The sequence below is a fragment of the Lytechinus variegatus genome, chromosome 9 (genome assembly GCF_018143015.1).
Source record: "Lytechinus variegatus isolate NC3 chromosome 9, Lvar_3.0, whole genome shotgun sequence".
NCBI classification, from domain to species: Eukaryota; Metazoa; Echinodermata; class Echinoidea; order Temnopleuroida; family Toxopneustidae; genus Lytechinus; species Lytechinus variegatus.
This window is the reverse complement of record NC_054748.1, coordinates 37,382,948-37,401,661: the sequence shown is the minus strand read 5'-3', so window position 1 is coordinate 37,401,661 and position 18,714 is coordinate 37,382,948. Positions and strand designations below refer to the sequence as shown.

Here is an 18,714-nt window from a genome sequence, read left to right as displayed (position 1 = left end):
GCGGTCATGTGACATCATCAGCCATCTAATGAATATTCATGACTACATGCATATATAACTTTTTTCACAATATATTGCTAAACTTTGAAATTCAATAACTTTGCTATTTGTTATCAGATTTTGATGAAATTTTCAGCATTTTGCTCTGTGAATTTTGCTCTATTTATTAAGATCTAAATATTTTCAGCCCGGAGCATCCCTATTATGGTGGTACCTCCAAAGTGATTTAATTTTACCCTCGCCCAATGTAGTTGGTGCAGGAGTCTCTTTGTTTTGGGGTTGTCCATCCGTCCCGTTATCATTTTCACAATGACTAAATAACTGCTTTATCAATTCAACTGCAAACTTTGTTCAAATATGCATTATGGTGATCTAATAAGTTTTTCTGATATCAAGGCCCAAAATCAGAAATAAAAGAGGTTATTATATACATTAAAATATCTTGTTCTCACAATGTAATTGAACCATTTTAGGGATCAAGTTCAAACTTGGCTCGTGTATGTATTTGGGAGTGACAATGATCTGATTATTTCTGAGGTCACAAGGTCAAAGATTAAAGGTGACAGTGGGCATTATAAACCAGGAAATAGCTCTTGTTAATGATCCCGTTTGAGGGTCTCTTTCAAACTTTGCTCGTGTTTATATCTAGATGAGTGAAGATGACGATCTAGAATTCGGGGTCATGAGGTCAAGGGTCATAGAGGAATCGGTTTTATACATTCAAATGTCTTGTTCTCACGAAATCTGAATAACTGAGGGATAGATTTCTAACTCCAATCTTCATTGGAGGGCAATGATCGGATTAGATTTTGGAGTCACAAGGTCAAAGGTCAAATGTCACAGATGTCATTCTACCAATAAATATTTCATTCTCTTGATACATGAAGAACCATTTAAGGGATCATCTTCAATCTTCTGTCACATGTGCATGTTGAAGGTATAGTGATATGATTAGATTTGAGGGGTCGTGATGATGTCAAAGGTTACAATGGTCATTATATACCTGACAATGTCCTATTTCACTTGAGTAATGAACTTTATGGGTTAGCTCATACATGCATATGCATGCATGTATGTGAGTGAGGATGATTTGAGTAGATTTGGAGGTCAAAGGTCAAAGACTTGAATTTCTGGGGCCCGGAACACAAAGCTTGGCAATGGGTGATTTCAAGTTCGGTGTTGGCCTTGGTGTTGGTGTTAGTGGTGAAATTTCGATTGCTTCCCCTAGCTCCAAAACATATTAAGAGTTTGTAAAACTGATCCAGATCACATTATTGACATCTCTGCAACTAGTGAGTGACTTTTCGGGACCATCCTCATTTTATGTTCAGTGTTATAATCGTGTAAAAATTGACCCAACACCAACACCAAAAGGTCAACACTGAACTTGAAATCACCGAATGATCAAAGAACATATTTTCATGATTGACTGCATTGACTATGATGTATAATCAATCGTGAAAATTGAGTGTAAGATTTATCGCTAACCTTTGTGTTAAAGGATCCTGGCATTGTAGTGGTGGAGGCATAAATTTTAACTGAATGCAGTCAAGCATCCATCGCTTATTATTATTACCTATTATTTTCTAAAAGCGATGTGTACTCCAAGAAAATGTTGTTCTTTGAGTACCGAAAGTACTTCAATTTTGTGTTGAAAAATGATTTGATATCCGATGCTCTGATACATTCTGAAAGTGGACCGTTGTTTACGTTCTCCTGAGGGGTGAAGTCAGAGATGCCAAGTTCAAAGACCAGCTATGCGTGAGATTTTCTGTGAATCTGAGTGAGATCACAGACATTATGTACAATGTATATGGGGATAGGCTGTGATAGTTGCGTGAGACAGAGATTTGAGGGGATGAACAAGAGTCCAAAATGCTTGAGTCTGAGACTTGGTAGCTCTGTGAAGTAGTACTATATGGGATGGGGATGAATGCCGTACACACACCTTTGGTGTTTCCATTTGATAACAAATTCATGTAAAAGTGAATTAACAGGAGATCTACATCTACGAGTTCTAGCATTGTAAATGGTAATCACAAAAAATAGAATAAAATGAATATAAATGAAAGGAGAACAAAGACCAAAAATTGAGGGAGAGCAAAGACCAAAAAATTCACCAGTTTTAATTGTTTTCAGTTCCACCTTAATTCAAATGAAAAAGAATTCAAGAAAAAAATGAAAATATAATTGAAGCAAGACCACTCCAAAGACAAGAAAAGAGCAACAAGACCACTTTTGAAGACAACTTTTTTATGTTCCAAAGTGATATATGTATATATCACAACAAATGAATTAATTTTGATTGTAATTACTGTGCAATTATTATCTTTTTTTGTTGTTGTTGAAGGCAGATTGCAATAGCGAAGCCAGTATATCCAAGTAATTCATTGTATTAACAAGTAAAGGTTTGTTTATGATGATATTTAGTTTTGATTGTGTATGAAACATTGCTGACTTGGTTTTAAAACTGCATCACTCCAAAAAGAAATACGATTTATGTCTTTAATTGACAAACAACAAAAATCAAACAGCAAACCTGCTGTATTTTAAAAAGATAAAATGATTATAATAATCTGGGATATCAATTTCTAATGCCCCCTTATTAAGGCATACATTGTACGTATCCAAGCGATTTTACAGATTTATTATTACCCAGGTCTTTAGAGGGGGATGTTTCACAGAGATTAAGTATGACTGAGTCACATTTCAATGCCTAGTTGTGTGCATTATAAAAGGCATTGGTCAGACCACGCCAAGAGGATGCGCATATTGCATATCACGTAAGCGTTGGCATTTATGTGTGACTCTAAGTCATACTTAAATCCTATTTTTGTGTTCTTTTTTTTAAACAGAAAAAAAGACAAGAACATTATCATAGAAATTATATTTTCAATGCTCAAAAGGTTGTGCAACCGCGAATCTCTCTTGATCACAGTTAAAAGCTTTGAACCATAGATGTACCAGAATGCATTCAATAAGCCATTTTAGAAGTTAAATTTTTGAATGAGGCGAACTAGAAACACTAAGGCCCGAATTCACAAAGGTGGTTTTGAAAACCAATGGATGAGTCATGATTTATGCAGATTTCCTGTATAAATTACGCTTATTTCCCACGTATATTAAAAAATGTCCAATGCTGAAGCACGCTTTTGTCACAGTGCGTCAAATTGACGCCTGTTGCCGTGGTTATCCATGCTAGTTATTCACGAGTCCTCTGTTATTATTCATAAGTCCACTGCTCAAACAGAGGACTCATGAATAAAATAGCGTATCTAACCATGGTAGCAGGCGTCAATTTGGCGCACTGTGACAAAAGGGCACATCAGCATTGGACCCGTGTTATACACGCGCCTGATAACGCGCTAAATTAAGTGTAATTTCTACAGAAAATCCGCATAAACCATGGACTCAACCGTGGGTTTTAAAAACCACGTTTGTGAATTCGGGCCAATGGGACAAATGATTTGATAGTTGTCCAGTGCTTCATGTAATGAAATATATGTGCATTATCAGGGAAGGAATCCATGGTACGCAAATCTTATTTTTATACTAGAGAGAGGGATTTTTTTATGGAGCCCATTTCAGACCTGCCAACCAGTACGTTTTGGGCGTATTTAGTACGTTTTTGCAACCAAAATACGGCAGTACGTTTTTTCTTTGAAAAATATGTTTTTGGAAGACTTTTTTTTTAAACAAAATCGTAATTTAGTGAGAAAAATAATCTCTATCTGTCTCTATTTCATAAAACTTACAAATATGGTTATTAGATCAATGTTATTTCAGGTAACTTGTTTTTTTTTCAATCATTTTGTTAAAACCAGGGTGAGATATACACATGTTTCAATGTTTTTTTTCATCTGCAAGAGCAGTGCGCATTTTAGCTTGCATGCAGCTTGAGCGCCGCTATGAGCGAGTGCGCCACGCATTTTATTATGAAATACACTTTTTTTGGAAAAATACATTTTTTTTATCACAGAATACAATTTTTCATTCCCAGAGTTTGGCAGGTCTGCCATTTATTACTCTACCAAATTTAAACCAGAATAATGAATCAGCTGTTTCCCCTGAATGTCCAAGAATTATTTTTTTTTTAACTTAAAAGCATAGTTACAGTAATGATTTATTTATTTATTTTATTTATTAGAACATATTTAATCAGGTACAAAAGATCAGTATAAAACTGTTTTTCATCAATGACCTGATGAAAACATAAAGAACAACATAAATCATCAAATCATACATGAAAATAAAGTCAAAATCTAAATCAAAGATAACAATACTTACTAACATAAATAAAAAAATATTGTTACTTAAATGATAATATGAATCAAATTAAAATATTTTAAATTATTAAAAGGGAACAGTAATTAATTTTAAAACTACTAGTTGTATAATTTATTCGCTGATAAAAACAATGAACAATGATAAACTTATTGCACTACAGACTTTGTCAGAAATCCATACTTAAATCTTTGTGAAACACCCCAAGATAATGTTTGTTGGGTATTTAGTATGGAAAGCTTGGGTATTCAAAAACATTGGAAAGGAATCTAAGACCATAAATTTAAAGAATATTTTAATCTAAAAAACAAAAAAACTGCAGTCAAATCAAAGAATATGATTATTTAGGATTATTTTATTCTATTCACACATGCATGGAATTGCTCAAAATGGGTAGCATGTGTATTACTGCCACATCTGTGTATAGTTACATGAAATACTAAATTTTGAAAAGAAACTATAAAGCCATCTGCATGTTACATGCATAATATATTGTACAATCTTTATCCCATATTGTAACTGAATTGAATTATCACGAGGGACTTTGGTATCCCTATTTCGGTTACACTTCGTAATTCCGAAGGTTCTTTACTCCGAAGGTTTGCAATTTCGAAACACGTAAATTGCCTATACCTCGTTCGTTAATCCGAAAAAGTAAAAGGGTTTGTTAATCCGAACATTTGTGGCATTATTCCGAAGGTTTGATAATCTGAAAACGAAATAAGGTTCAATGTTACGAAGGTTCGTTAGTCCGAAAACGAAATGAGGTTCGTTGTTCCGAAGGTTCGTTAATCTGAAAACGAAATAAGGTTCGTTAATCATTACCTTTTTCGGACTAACGAACCTTCGGAATTATGAACCTCATTTCATTTTCAGATAAACAAACCTTCAGAATTACGAACTTCACTTTGTTTTCGGACTAATGAACCTTCGGAATTACGTAGCTCATTTCGTTTTTGGACTTACGAACCTTCGGAAATTCGAACCTTCGGAATAACGAACCTTCGGAATAACGAAGCTTCGGAATTACAAATGTATGCGCTCTATTTCAATGTCTGTTGTATTAAATTCATTTTTCTTAGAAAAGCTGTGTCGATGTATCATTTCAAATGATTTATGTAGTGAAATATTTCAGACCTGTATCATGTATATTATGAGAGGGCACGTGTCCCAAATACATTAAATATCACATTGAATGTGAAGTGACTAAAACTATTAAAATTTTGTCATACCATTGTTATTTATTTATTTATTTTAGAGAGTAAGCCCATATTGACTACAATTCAGAAATTTTCAGTAAAATAAACAATTTTATGGATTTTCATTAAGATTTTGTAACATCACATTCAAGCAGCTCCCCAAAATTGAATGTTATAATTTTTTTGAAAATAACTGCCTTTAAGCATTTAATTTAAAAATGATAAGATATACTTTTTTAATAGAAAAGCAGGGTTGAAATAATGTGTCAATTGATATAAATGCACCGGTGAAACGTTTTTTTATCATCACCATCATAACATTTATTTTCAGAGATGTTTAAGTACCTTTTTTATTCTTCTTCCTCCACTGATCCTGGAGATCAACAGCTGGTTGCTGCATGGTAAGGCATTAATATGTCATTTAGGGTAATTGCTTGCATGTGATGTCATTAAATTGAAATGTTAAAAATATGTAATGCAGTCACTCTAATGAATATCACTATAACCTAACATGTTAATATGTTTGTCCCTTCCACAACCCCAAAACAAATATTCGTACAAGGAAAAAAAAAGTATTTTTTTTACAAAAAAGTATTCATAAAAATTTGTCTCAACGTAAAATCGCCAGCCTGTTGTATTGAGATAGGTGAAAAAACATGTAAAATGACTTACTTGAAAATTGACCCTTTTGAACATGTGCTTAATTGTAGGCAAGAATTTACTTGTTCTTTTCATGGAACAAGTTACTGGCTTGACAGTGATTTTTACCGGTCTGGGACTGTCAGACCAGCACTAGTGTCACATGCTGTGTATAATACATACTCCATGATCAGAAATTTAAAAAAAGTAAAAAATCATACCAAAAAATATTGGTGTAATTATAGCAAAAAAGAGAAACAAATACTCTAAAAAGGGAATGGTTGGCATGTCTGCATATTTCAAGCAACTTTATAAATATTTTAGTCTCTAATCAAGCAACTTCACATCAAGCGGCTCTTTATGTCTAAAGTTAAGCTAGGGGGAATTCACGCTGGTGATGAATTAGTTTTGATAAAGGCAGAAAAATTTCAGAATACTCTTGAAGGTCTGACATCCATTAAAGAATATGCAAGTTATTAATTAGGGCAATTCCATAGAATGACCAACCTTTTTTGTTGATCTGACCCCCATTTTTCTCAAGTCTTACTTTACTTCATAAACTGACCAAGTCATGGTCCTTTGAGAATATTACAGGCTGTCAAAAGAACAAGAAATCAGGGAGGGAAAATTTCGTGAAGGTCCCATATATAGGGGGTTGGATGTACATTTTTTATGGCATTGCCAATTTGTTTAAGTTTTTAATTGGTGATGTGATATCCGAACAGCCCCCATATTCATAATCGTCGCTACCACCATCATCATCCTCACTATACCACCACCATTATTATCATTACCATCAACATCACCACCATCATATCAACCACCATCACTTCTACCACAACCATTATCACTATCACTGCCACCACCACCACCACCACCACCATCATCACCACCACCATCACCACCACCATCATCACCACCACCACCACCACCATCATCACTACTACCACCATCATCACTACCACCACCATCATCACTACCACCACCATCATCACTACCACCACCAATACCACTACCATCATCACTACCACCACCATCATCACCACCACCACCAATACCACTACCATCATCACTACCACCACCATCATCACCACCACCACCAATACCACTACCATCATCACTACCACCACCATCATCACCACCACCACCATCATCACTACCACCACCATCATCACTACCACCACCATCATCACTACCACCACCATCATCACTACCACCACCATTATCACCACCACCATCATCACCACCACCATCATCACCGCCACCATCATCACTACCACCACCATTATCACCACCACCATCATCACCACCACCATCATCACCGCCACCATCATCACTACCACCACCATCACTGTCATCATTCGAATCTGACTAGTTTACATGTACCCTGCACCAAATTGAAACAGAAAAAGAAGTCACAAATAATTACTAGCAGGTATTTGAAATGACACTAAAATCCATTTGTAAAAGCTAAATATTTTAATTAGCCAGCTACACATTGATGCACAATCAAGGTCCACAATCACATTCCGGGCCCTAGCTAACTGAGAATTGCAATTAATCCAAATTCATTTCAAATTTCAATAATATATTAAAGTCACCCTTGTATATATACAATGTCAAACAAATGAGAAAAATTCAAAGCTTTGGTGTGTGACTGTTTACCCATTGAAATATAAAATGTTGGAGCAATTTCATAAAACTAAATCATTAGGCGATCATACATGTAGTTTAATTCAATACTCTGTGTGTAACACAAGACCCGGACCATATAAACTGCATAAAATTTTCTTTCTTATAATGCTTGAACTAATTTTTTTTTACAACATAATTAAATGCACTCTACTTTTCAAAGCAAACCTCATGCACAACATAGAGCTGTCTATTTCAGCAGAAAAATAATCAGAAAGACTTGGCACAAAAGTATGCATTAATAAAAAGTAAAAGGCAGATTATAAAATGGAATGTTTTTCAAACATACATGTATGATAAAGAATTATGCATGGAAATTGTCTGCAAACTTATTATATATTACAAAAACTAGACTCTGGGAGTCCACATTATGCGGAGGAAGTAAAAAAAAAGTACAGATCTAACCAACTGTTGAATAATTCAATAATTTGACAGTGTCGCAGAGCCCCTTTATTCTCTTTGAACATACATGTATATTATTTAATCAATATAATGTTTCAACCAAAATAAAAAGTAGATCTGCATAGTGCATAGAACTTGAATTAAATCTTTGATATATAAGCAATATTTCGTTTAGTCTCAATTCACTATTTTTACAAAGCACATTTTTGGGGGTTAGGTTGACATGTACAGTATTAATTTTGCATTTGAATGTTTGACTTCTATTTTTTGTTGGAACAATTTGATACATATCACATGTGATTTGTACAGTACACATTTAAATTCAACACTGCACATTTGCACTCTGAAAGGAAAATAAAAAAGATGTTTAGAGAGAACAGAGATTTAACATTTCGATTATAAACACAACAAACATTTTGCTTCAAGCTAAAAAATTACTACCTGAGATTGCACAAACTATGACACAATTTTGTACAAAATTTTACAACACATTATATCAGTGAAAATACAAACTTCATTGCTCCCTATTGCAAGATAAAAATACCTGTATGAAAGCACTATATTTGTTCATTGGCTGCATTAACAAAAATAATATATTTTTATATTTTCTAGCTGCCTACATATCACACTGTAAAATTCTCTAAATTCTTGAAAATTTGAATATTAGTTGAATATCCCAGTATATGATTTTTTTTTTGTAATGTAGAAATAAATGAATTGAATTCACTAATATCAAGTTTGAATTTTATAATAAGAAGTTAATAATGATTGGCTTTGAAATTCATATTGTACTTTTCAAACATTTTTCACTTTTAATTTATAAAACAATCCACTGTACTATATATTTCACAAAAATATAATCCATTTACTATCACAAATATCACATCATTACATGACAAAACATTTTGTTCATCTCCAATAAATACTTCAAAATTGATCACTGGCCATGTATAGAAATGGATATAAGCAACATAATTATGGGATCAGTCGTAATACAGTTTATGACTAATCCGGTTTATAGGTTTGAATAATTTGAAAAACGCAAATTTCATATACCCAGATGAAGAAAAAGGATTCATTCATTAAAAATTTGTGGCATTATTTTGCATGCTTGTTATTCTAAGGTTCATCTGAAAAGTAAATAGGGTATATTATTCTGAAGGTTTGATAATCCAATGATAAAATGAATGAAGAATTCTTATTCCCAATCCCCTGGCTTGATAATCCGAAAATAAAACAAAAAAAGTACAAAGATAACTCACTTTTTCATTATCAGAACTTCAAAATAAAGAACTATACTTTATTTTTGGATTAACCAAGGTTCGGATTATCAATCTAAGTTCATTTTCAGAATAACAAACTGGTTTAACAAAACTTCGCAGACAAACATAACTTCAGAATATTGAACCTTCAGAGTATTAAAAAATCAAAACTTTAAATGTAACTTTTGGGAAAAGAAGCTGTAGGCCTAACCATTTAAATTATATATCAATCAACACAATGATTCCTTCGGTAAGGGCAGGACAAAGAAATTATATCCTTAACCAACATTGTTACACAACATTGTTACACAACTGTGCTGTAATCAAGTTGGTTAGCAAGAATCCCTATTCTCATTTAAAAAAATATACAAGTACATGCCACCCAAGTATATATCAAAACAAGATATACAAATCAATGTCAATGTACTATAAATCTGCACAAACGATGTGCTATCACTGCATTTTCATAGACTTCAAGGTGAATTTATTCACAAAATTAAAATTTTTATGCAATGTGAAAGCATGTTGATGAATACACAGCCAGACCAGTCTTTCTCCAAAGTCCGGTAGAAACATACATGTAGTTTCAAGTAAACCTTACCATTATAGAGAAGAGTTTGTTTCTAAAATAACTGTACTGTAATAAAGGTGGGTAGACTCCCTGTTCTCATAAGTGAGACATTCATTTTTTTAAAATGCTGGGATGGTGTAATGCAAGCTTATATTTTCACAAAATAATCCTTTAAATACAAAGCCTGAATTCGATAATGAGTACTACAATAATACCAATAAATACTTGGTTGATATACACAGGACACACATTTGCTTTGAAGTACTCTGTTTATTACATGCATGATCCTCCGCAATGATCTCTCATAACCCCCCCCCCACCCTCCAATACTATTCCCATGAAAGTGAAATTCCCCCCATCTTGTTTCTCCATAAAAATGCAGCCCTTTGATAATTTTGTCCATTTCTAACTGGAAAGAATTAAGTGATGTGAAAAGGCATTGCAATAAGGATAATTAAAAAAGAATAAACAAAAAAGTATGTGTACCTTGTACATGTAATTTCAGTTCTGCAGATGTGCTTGGCATTATCCTGGTTAAGTCACCACTCCATTCACTGCCGTTCATTTCAATCAGCGGCGGTGACTTCTTTCATCTCCCATTGACTTTGTACACCACAAGCGCACACACACTGACACACATGAGAAGAGAGGTGACTTATTTCAGGATAAGGCCATGTGCTTCTAAATACTAATCAAAGCTTTGAACTGAAAGTATGATTGTCCCTTAATTTGCGTATCATGGTGCAATTTGGAATAAACGCTGAGTGTAATTGACAAATCGTGGAAGAGCTACGAATATTCGTATTTCCTGTTCATATTAAAACTGAGCTCAATAGTGGAAAACAATTTATTGACAATAACAAATTGTCATAAGGAGCAATTTACTCTTTTACTAGTATTTTAAAATAGAAATATTTTGCCTTTTGCTTCTGCACATGATACAAACAACTGGCACCAGGGCCCCATTGCATAAAAAAGTAACTTTGCCATCCAATGGTAACTACCATGGTAACAATGCTAATCACCCAATCAAATTCAAGGATTTCAGTAAAGTTGGATGGCAAGGTTATACAGTAATGTTTATGCAACAGGGTCCAGGCATATTAAATATGACTCACTCTTTTTTTGTTGCTCAAGGATAAGCTATACATGCAATCGAAACATTCTGGTTTGATAATAGTGGGGTAAAACTTTATGTCTAACTACCCATCGAATTCTGTCAAAAAGATTGACAAGTCTTCAGGGTCTGCAACTGGCTGTGCAGGGTTTGCTTTCACCAAAGCCTTTTCCCAGACAAGCCCTTCTTCGTTTTGATTGCCAACCTTATCATTCTTACCAGCCGTGTTTCTATGCAGTATTGGCTTACCCTTATTTCCATTATGTTCCGAATGATCATCGTTACTCTCACTACCCTGCGGCTCTGGACGGGCGAAAGACGGCGAAAAGACTCTAGGACCATGAACCTTGCCAGGATTGGTCGATGGTACCCTCTCTTGGTTGGGTGCATTGCGGAGGTGATTTTTAGCAGTGGATGGTCTGTGAAGCCCCCCTTTGCCGTGTGCACTGCTTTGTTTGGAATGTTTATCGGAGGTGCTTGTAGAATCGTTGGACCACCTGTAAGGTTTTGGCGCATCCGTCTTTTCGGTTGCAGCACGATCGCATTCCGGTCTCTCATCCTTCTTTCCCAAAGCACTGCTGACCCTCCTCCCCTTCCCACTCTTGGCTCTTTCAATCCTTTCTTTAGCAACCTGTGGGATGATGTCCTCCAAGTCAGGATCAATCTTTTTCTTTTGTCTTTCCTTCTTTTTGTTAATCTCATCTTGCTTCATCTTTTGCTTCATCCATTCATCATATGTCACTCCCTTGAAAGGATTCGAAGATGGAAACCTCTGCTGTCCATCAATTTCTGAACCCTTGTCTTTCGCTTTTCTAATATTCAATTTGGTCTTGGGACTATTGTCTTCACCACTGGATTTCCCCGACTGCTTCCTTATCTGTTTCTCTTTTCTTGGTGTCGGGACTCTCTCACCAAAAGAAGAAACAGACATGGTGATCTTTTCCTGGAATAGCTTTTCTCTTCTAGCCCTTTCTTCTTCTTGCCTCCTCCTTTCCTCTTTGGCAAGACGGCGTTCATCTCTGTGCTTCCTCCTCAGGTCTTTTTTCTTCTGCTTCACCCAGGTATCATAGAATTCCTCAGATTCCACAAGTCTTTCAACCCGTTTCTGACTGGATGCCTCTGCAGCTCTTTGCTTCTCCCTCTCTTTCTGCAACTCTGCCTTCCTCTCCCGTCGAATCAGAGCATTCTTGTGACGCAGCCACTTCTTTATTTCAGGATTGTCGGTGTTGCTCAACTTATGATCACAGGGTTTTATGTCTTTGACAGGTCTTGGGGGAAGCGGTAAAGTGTTTGGTACTTCCCATGCCCTCTTCGGGGATGGACTACGTGCTTTCCGCTGGGGTGATTTCGATCTATCCCTGTCCTCTGACTTCTGTGATAACTTAAAACCACGACGAGGAGACCTTGGACTGAGAATCTCCCTCAGTATACTATCCTCAATCTCAATGTAACGAGGTGTGGGATCACCTGCATTATCACGACTTCTATCATAATCCTGCGACCTAGAAGAAGATGAACTCTCCTCTCCAGGGACATATCTCTCATCCTCATCAGGAACATTCTCTTCTTCATCATCCATATCGTCATCATCATCACTGCTCTTTTCCTGCGTTTCCAGGACAAACGAAACCTGCCTTCTACGTTTTGAGGCCTCCTTCTTGCGCTCGGCTTCCTCCTTGTTCTCTTGAGCTAGGTCTTTGTCAAACTGGACAACCTGTCTTTCCTTGATGTCATCTTGATTCACAACTTCCTCTTCCTCTTCCTCCTCTACAATGGTGACAAAGTGCCTCTCAACTGGTTTTGGAGTAGATGATGACTTTGACCTTGTGGATGACCTTGAGGAATTTGACATTGTGGATGCCCTTGAAGTATTTGATGAAGCAGATGATCTTGATACATTTGACCTAGATGACATTGAAGATGACCTTGATGAATTTGACATTGAGGATGACCTCGAAGAATTTGACATTGAGGATGCCCTTGAGGTAAATGATGCAGAAGATGAATAGGATGATGTGGATGAAGCAGACATTGGCCTCTGCTTCTTTGATTCTTTCCTTTCGTTATCCTCCTTCCTCTTCGTCCTTGTTTCTCCATCCCTTCTTCTCCTCCGAGATCTCCTCTCCCCTTTCGGTGGACTGACATACATCTTCTGCAAAGATGACACTGCCTGCTTTTCAAGGCGCTGCAGGGCCACCAGCTCGGCAAGTTCATTGTACTTTTCCTTGAGGATATCATCCGAGTTCCTGATGCCAGGTTTCCGAGGTGAGAAAGTTGGGTTTCTCTCCTTGCCTGGAAGCTTTTCACCAGAAGCAAGACGCTGCAGAATCTGCAGTGCTTGGTGCTTGGCCTTGAAGCCTGACATAGTGTTCAATGAAGACTCCTCAGAGCTTGTGCCTAATATAAAAGAGAGAGAGAGAGAAGAGAAGAAAGGGAGTCAGTTTTATTTCTCATTCTTGAATTCAAATAAAAAAACACACAGAAAACTTGGGCCCTGTCTTACAAAGAGTTACAATTGATCCGATCAACATCCACTTTATGGAAATTCATCAATATCATAATTTTCTTAATAGCAAATTTGCACAATATCTATAATTTTGTAAACAAAGAGAAACAAACTGAATTTACAAGAAAATTATGTTGATCTATAATTACATACATCATATCTAGAAAATATTTTGAACAAACATGTATTTCAGATGTTAAAGTTGATGACCAGCCATAGTTGTGGTTGAAAGATCAATTGTATTACTACTATGTGATTAACTTTTAACAAATGCATGCAAAATAAATTGCAAAAATTAGTTAAATTGGGAAAATCATGATAATACATGTAGATAATCGTCTGGGCCCTGGGTGAGTGTATGAAATAATGAAATCAAGAGTTTTCATGGGTTACATGTATGACTGGCTGTATTGTACATCACAAGGCAAAGCTTCTTCAATTTTTCAATATTTTATTATTTTATTTCAACTGAGTAATTAATTAAGTTATTTATTTATTCACATATTTTATTCCTGGCTTTTCTTAAATTTATTTTTTTGGAAGGTGGGGTGTCAGAATATGAAGATAAGATGGAAGAGAGTTTTGGACATACAGAACATTATTCTGACAAACTGCAATGAAAGTGTGAATTGTACCAAACGTTAGGCTAAGCTTCTAAATTAATTTGGGTATCTTTTTCTGTGGGAGTCAATTATGATGAATTATTTTTGCATTTAAGCTAGACCAACTAAGCCAACTTTGACAGTTTCTCTCGCTCTAACTTAGTTAAAAAAAACGTGGGCCTCACAAAATATAGGGCTAACGTTAGGCTCATATATTCCAATTCGCAAGACCAATAAACTAGTTTAAAAAAATTCTTCCTCCGTTAGCTCCTTCGGAGATCAGCAGAGAGAAACTGCACAAATAGTACACAATGTAGCTTAGTTACTAGTAGTATGTATTGTAAGAGAGGTCAGTCAGAGAAGGTCAATGTATTTAGCAGCCAGAGAGGGCTAGGATTCAAGTGTAGAAGATTTAAACATAAGGATCTCCAGCAAGAAAAAAAGTCGTAGAGCACTTATTCAATGAACAGCTTCAACAAGGTAAGGTTATGAGCACTCATTCAATGAACAAGGTTACATGGGTTATGAATATGAGTGGAATGCAAATATTGAAATAAAATCTGAGTCACTCTGAGTCTGTGAAGATTTCGAGAGCCCTTTATATTAACGGGCCTTTTTATCTTGAAAAAAATATAATTTTTATGTGTTTTTTTAGGTCACGCATGGCATCATCAGTCATGTCAGTAGTCAATGGAAGTGGCCCCAAGCCAAGGCCAAGGGAAGGGGGTCCTGACTCGGTTAATGTCTCATACTCTCAATCTCAAGATCGGTAGATGCTTGATCAGTAGATGCCAAAGTCCATACAGTACACCATAACATAACGTTACACTTACACCGAAAGGAACGGATGGGACAATGTTACTTCAATCCTCAATTTTCATTCTTCGTTTTCAATATTTAAGATACGGTAATACTCACCAAAATAAGCCAGCTAGAATCCTATCATATCCTCCTCGATCCATGACTTTATTTAAATCAAGGCACAGAACGCATAAAAAGGCTGCATATCAATTTTATGGTGTAAAACGAAATCATCACAGGCCGGACTGAGCCTGAGCCTTGAGGACAAGATTAATTGGATCTTCGATCTACTTTGTTACCTCCCTGTAATCTTTGCTTTATTATATGTATTCATCACATATACTTCATAATAAACAGTCTATTGAGACTTTGAGGCTTTAAAAGATATTAAGTAATGATTTAATTGACAATCAGGAAATTATCTCCAAGATTTTTCGGAAAATCTATGAACAAATGCAATTTATTCATATTATCAAATGGTGTCAGCATGATTAATCGAATAGCTTCATATGTTGCTAAGAAACCTTGTGGACGCTTCTACTAGTTTGTGGGGGAATACGTTCGGAATAAAATTTTTATTATTCTTATAAAAAGCACAAAACATGTATAAATGTTTTTACGAATCAATTAGAAATTCTTTGATGGAAAATATGTAATTATTGAATCTGGATATTATGTCAAAAAAGTACTTGTAGGCAATAACATTCCAATTTGGCCCCCTATAATACAATCAACTCGTCTTTAAAAACCTGAACAGAAGCTACAGGTGCACCGGAGGTCTAAAACTATATTTGCGGAGAGAATATACATTTTGGAAATTATTATAAATCCAAAAATATTACTTTCATAGATTTGGAAGCAAAATCAGGAGAAAAAATCAAGCTACTTGAAATACATCATTCCGAATGGAGTAGGCTGCAAAATTGTGACTCGATCGCGATATCGCGTATTCCTGCGAGAGAAGTTAGTGGAGTTCGATCTATCAGACCTCAGTCGTCTCGATCTCGACTTTTGTGAGCCGCTAGCTGCCCCGATCAACGGGCAGGGACAGACGCACTAGCCACGGCACTAGGCATGCTAGGAGAGCGAGAAGAACCCGAAGTTAGGGCTGACGTACTGTGGAGCCTGTTTTGAGGAAAATATATTCGATTTGAAGATATTGAAAGAGATTCAGACATTGAGTAGACTTAAATCAGAATGCTATAAATAGGAGGTAATTTCATATCAAAATTACTATTTTTCTTGCAAGCATGCTCATCTGAATATTATTGGATTGCAGGAAATTCTAATATTGACTCAGTTTCAGTTTGCGATTGTATATCGAGAGAATAATCTCCAAAATGCAATACTGTACAACGTTTTGTTCTAAATATCACTGAATTTAACTGAACTGTTTTGTTACCATTCTTCATCATCGGGTGTGAGCCCTATAGTACTATAGTATTGTGGAGCGAGTTGCTTAGATTTTAGTTGAGGGGGAAAACAGTCTGTACAAAAAATCTAAGCAACTCGCTCCAACCTACACTTGTAGCTCCTATATGTACATGAAGTTGAGCACTTTTCAGTAACTGCAGTTTCGTATATATATATATACAAATTGACATTGCGTGTGTCCAATTAAGGAGCAATTAATGGACATCATGGGGACTTTAATTTATTAAAATGATTATTTATCTTATGATTTATCCTTGACAACTTTTTTTCTTTTCCTTCAGATTGACCTGTTAGGATGGCAAGTGAAGTATCAACATATCCTTTGTTTAATTATTTCGACAACTCTCCTGAACTTTTGCTTCAAGAGCGGGAGTACATCTATGCCGACAAATCACCGCACGAGACCTCCTTCAAACTGAGACCGATCCAAGCAAAATGCTCCAGACTCCCACCCCGGTCTTTGTCAAATATCGAAATCAACCACAAGCTTCGGACCAGTGTGGAACAATCATGCACACCCGAGCCGTCTGATGCGTTCCGGATGTGGGTAGAAAGTGGGAGGCGTGCGCCACCGTTCCCCCCGCGATGGGATGACCAGTATAACAGTAACGTCTGGAGGAACTTCAGTCATGGCGAAGGCTACAAGATATCCACTCCTGGTAGGCGAGTTAAAGAAACGATAGCGGCGATGTACCCCCTACCCGTCCCCTCACACTCTGAAATGGGCGATCACACGTTTACAAAGTTCCTTAGTGAAGTGCCTGTCATCCGCGACCCAAAGAAACGCCATCTGGCGATCACCCACTCAATGAGGGAACTGCAGGACTTTCAGCGCCTCAAGCTTCGCAGCCAGATGAGAGTCCCACCCATGGACACAGAAGGGAACATCGTCCCGCCCGAAGGGTTCGTTCGTCATGAGCGCCGGTTCAGGGGGGAACCGCATTCAACCGTGACAACAAAGTTCAGGGAGATGAATGAAATCGATCGGGAGAGCCAACGTAGTAAACTCGGAACTCACATGACTAGTCCTAACAGACTCTGGAAGGTATCCTTCAAAGACAACCATCCAGATTTCGAGAGGGTTATGAAAGAAACAGCAGAGAAAAAATCCCTCTCAAAGCAGAAAAAGGATAGGAAATTTGCTGCCCCACTCGAAATATATTTCAAGTGAGTTTCTTTTCTGAGCAGATCTTGAACAGAACTTTAAAATCCATTTAGAGGTTGTGTCAATACTCTGGTTTTAGGTACTGCCCAAACGGATAGTGTGCGATATATTAGAATGTCATATGGGGTGGATCCAAGATTTGCTAAGGGGGAGGGGCAAAGGAAATCTGATTGAACTTTTAGGGATGCTATATATTTGTACCTAGACTGGATAAAAAAGTCTGATGATCATTCAGAATGACGCTATTTCTATATAAAAGGGGAGTTTTCTATTTCCAAAAATGTGTGTTTAAGTCTAAATTCAGTCTGAAAATTGGCCTCCCTGATCTTTTCAATTTGTTGACAGCCCTTCCCCACCCCCCTTCCAAAAAATAGCTCATCCAAAAAGGGGGAAAGGGAGTACTTCTCATGAAGTTTTAGAAGCAATTCTCAATTTGGGGCAATAAGAGAAGAAGGGGCCATGCACACCCTTTTGCCCCCCCCCCCCGGGCTCTCCCCAAGATCTGTATCTTGATTCTTGTTTAATGAAGTGTGTACAATGTACCATGATGCTTGGTTTTAGTGTTTTAAATAGTTAAAAATGCTTGTGAGTTCAAACAGAATAAGTTTTGAAGTCAATTAGTGATATTTGCATAGCAATGACTTAATTAAGCCTAGGTTAACTTTGATAACTGTTATTGAATGCTAATATTTCATTGTGCCTCATTCAAGAAGAACAAATAACTTGAATAATATATTGTAAAGTTTTTCATAAATTTGCTTTAATATGAGAAATAAAGGATATAAATTGACGATGCAGTGAATGTCAATTGATTATTTTGCTTGATAAATACATCTTATATTAAAGCAGCCATGGTGCATAAAGTCACCTAATAGTCCCCTACTTCAGACCTTGGATATATACCAGCTTTATGTTCAGACTCTGCATTGTGCAATATGTAAAAGCCAAGTCTTAATTCAGTCTGAAAAATAAGTTTTTTTTAAGTCTGAATTCAGTCTGAATATTGGCCTCCCTGATCTTTTCATTTTTGTCTACAATCC

At 36.3% G+C, this 18,714-nt stretch overlaps 2 protein-coding genes across 2 annotated transcripts; one reads left to right on the top strand and one right to left on the bottom strand.

Annotated features, from left to right (window-relative positions):
• Positions 1 to 8,348: 8,348 nt before the first annotated feature.
• On the bottom strand, positions 8,349 to 15,367 carry LOC121422162 (myb-like protein X). The gene is made up of 2 exons (XM_041617063.1): positions 15,193 to 15,367; positions 8,349 to 13,563 (listed from the first exon to the last, which is right to left on the bottom strand). The coding sequence occupies exon 2, from the start codon at positions 13,529 to 13,531 to the stop codon at positions 11,252 to 11,254; it is 2,280 nt and encodes a 759-aa protein (XP_041472997.1). The 5' UTR covers positions 13,532 to 13,563; positions 15,193 to 15,367; the 3' UTR covers positions 8,349 to 11,251.
• Positions 15,368 to 15,826: 459 nt separating this feature from the next.
• LOC121422161 (testis-expressed protein 52-like) lies at positions 15,827 to 18,464 on the top strand. The gene is made up of 2 exons (XM_041617061.1): positions 15,827 to 16,288; positions 16,791 to 18,464. The coding sequence occupies exon 2, from the start codon at positions 16,805 to 16,807 to the stop codon at positions 17,678 to 17,680; it is 876 nt and encodes a 291-aa protein (XP_041472995.1). The 5' UTR covers positions 15,827 to 16,288; positions 16,791 to 16,804; the 3' UTR covers positions 17,681 to 18,464.
• Positions 18,465 to 18,714: the final 250 nt, after the last annotated feature.

What these genes read in the sequence shown, in the direction of transcription:
- LOC121422162 (XM_041617063.1), bottom strand. Translation starts at nt 13,531, where the DNA reads ATGTCAGGCTTCAAGGCCAAGCACCAAGCACTGCAGATTCTGCAGCGT.
- LOC121422161 (XM_041617061.1), top strand. Translation starts at nt 16,805, where the DNA reads ATGGCAAGTGAAGTATCAACATATCCTTTGTTTAATTATTTCGACAAC.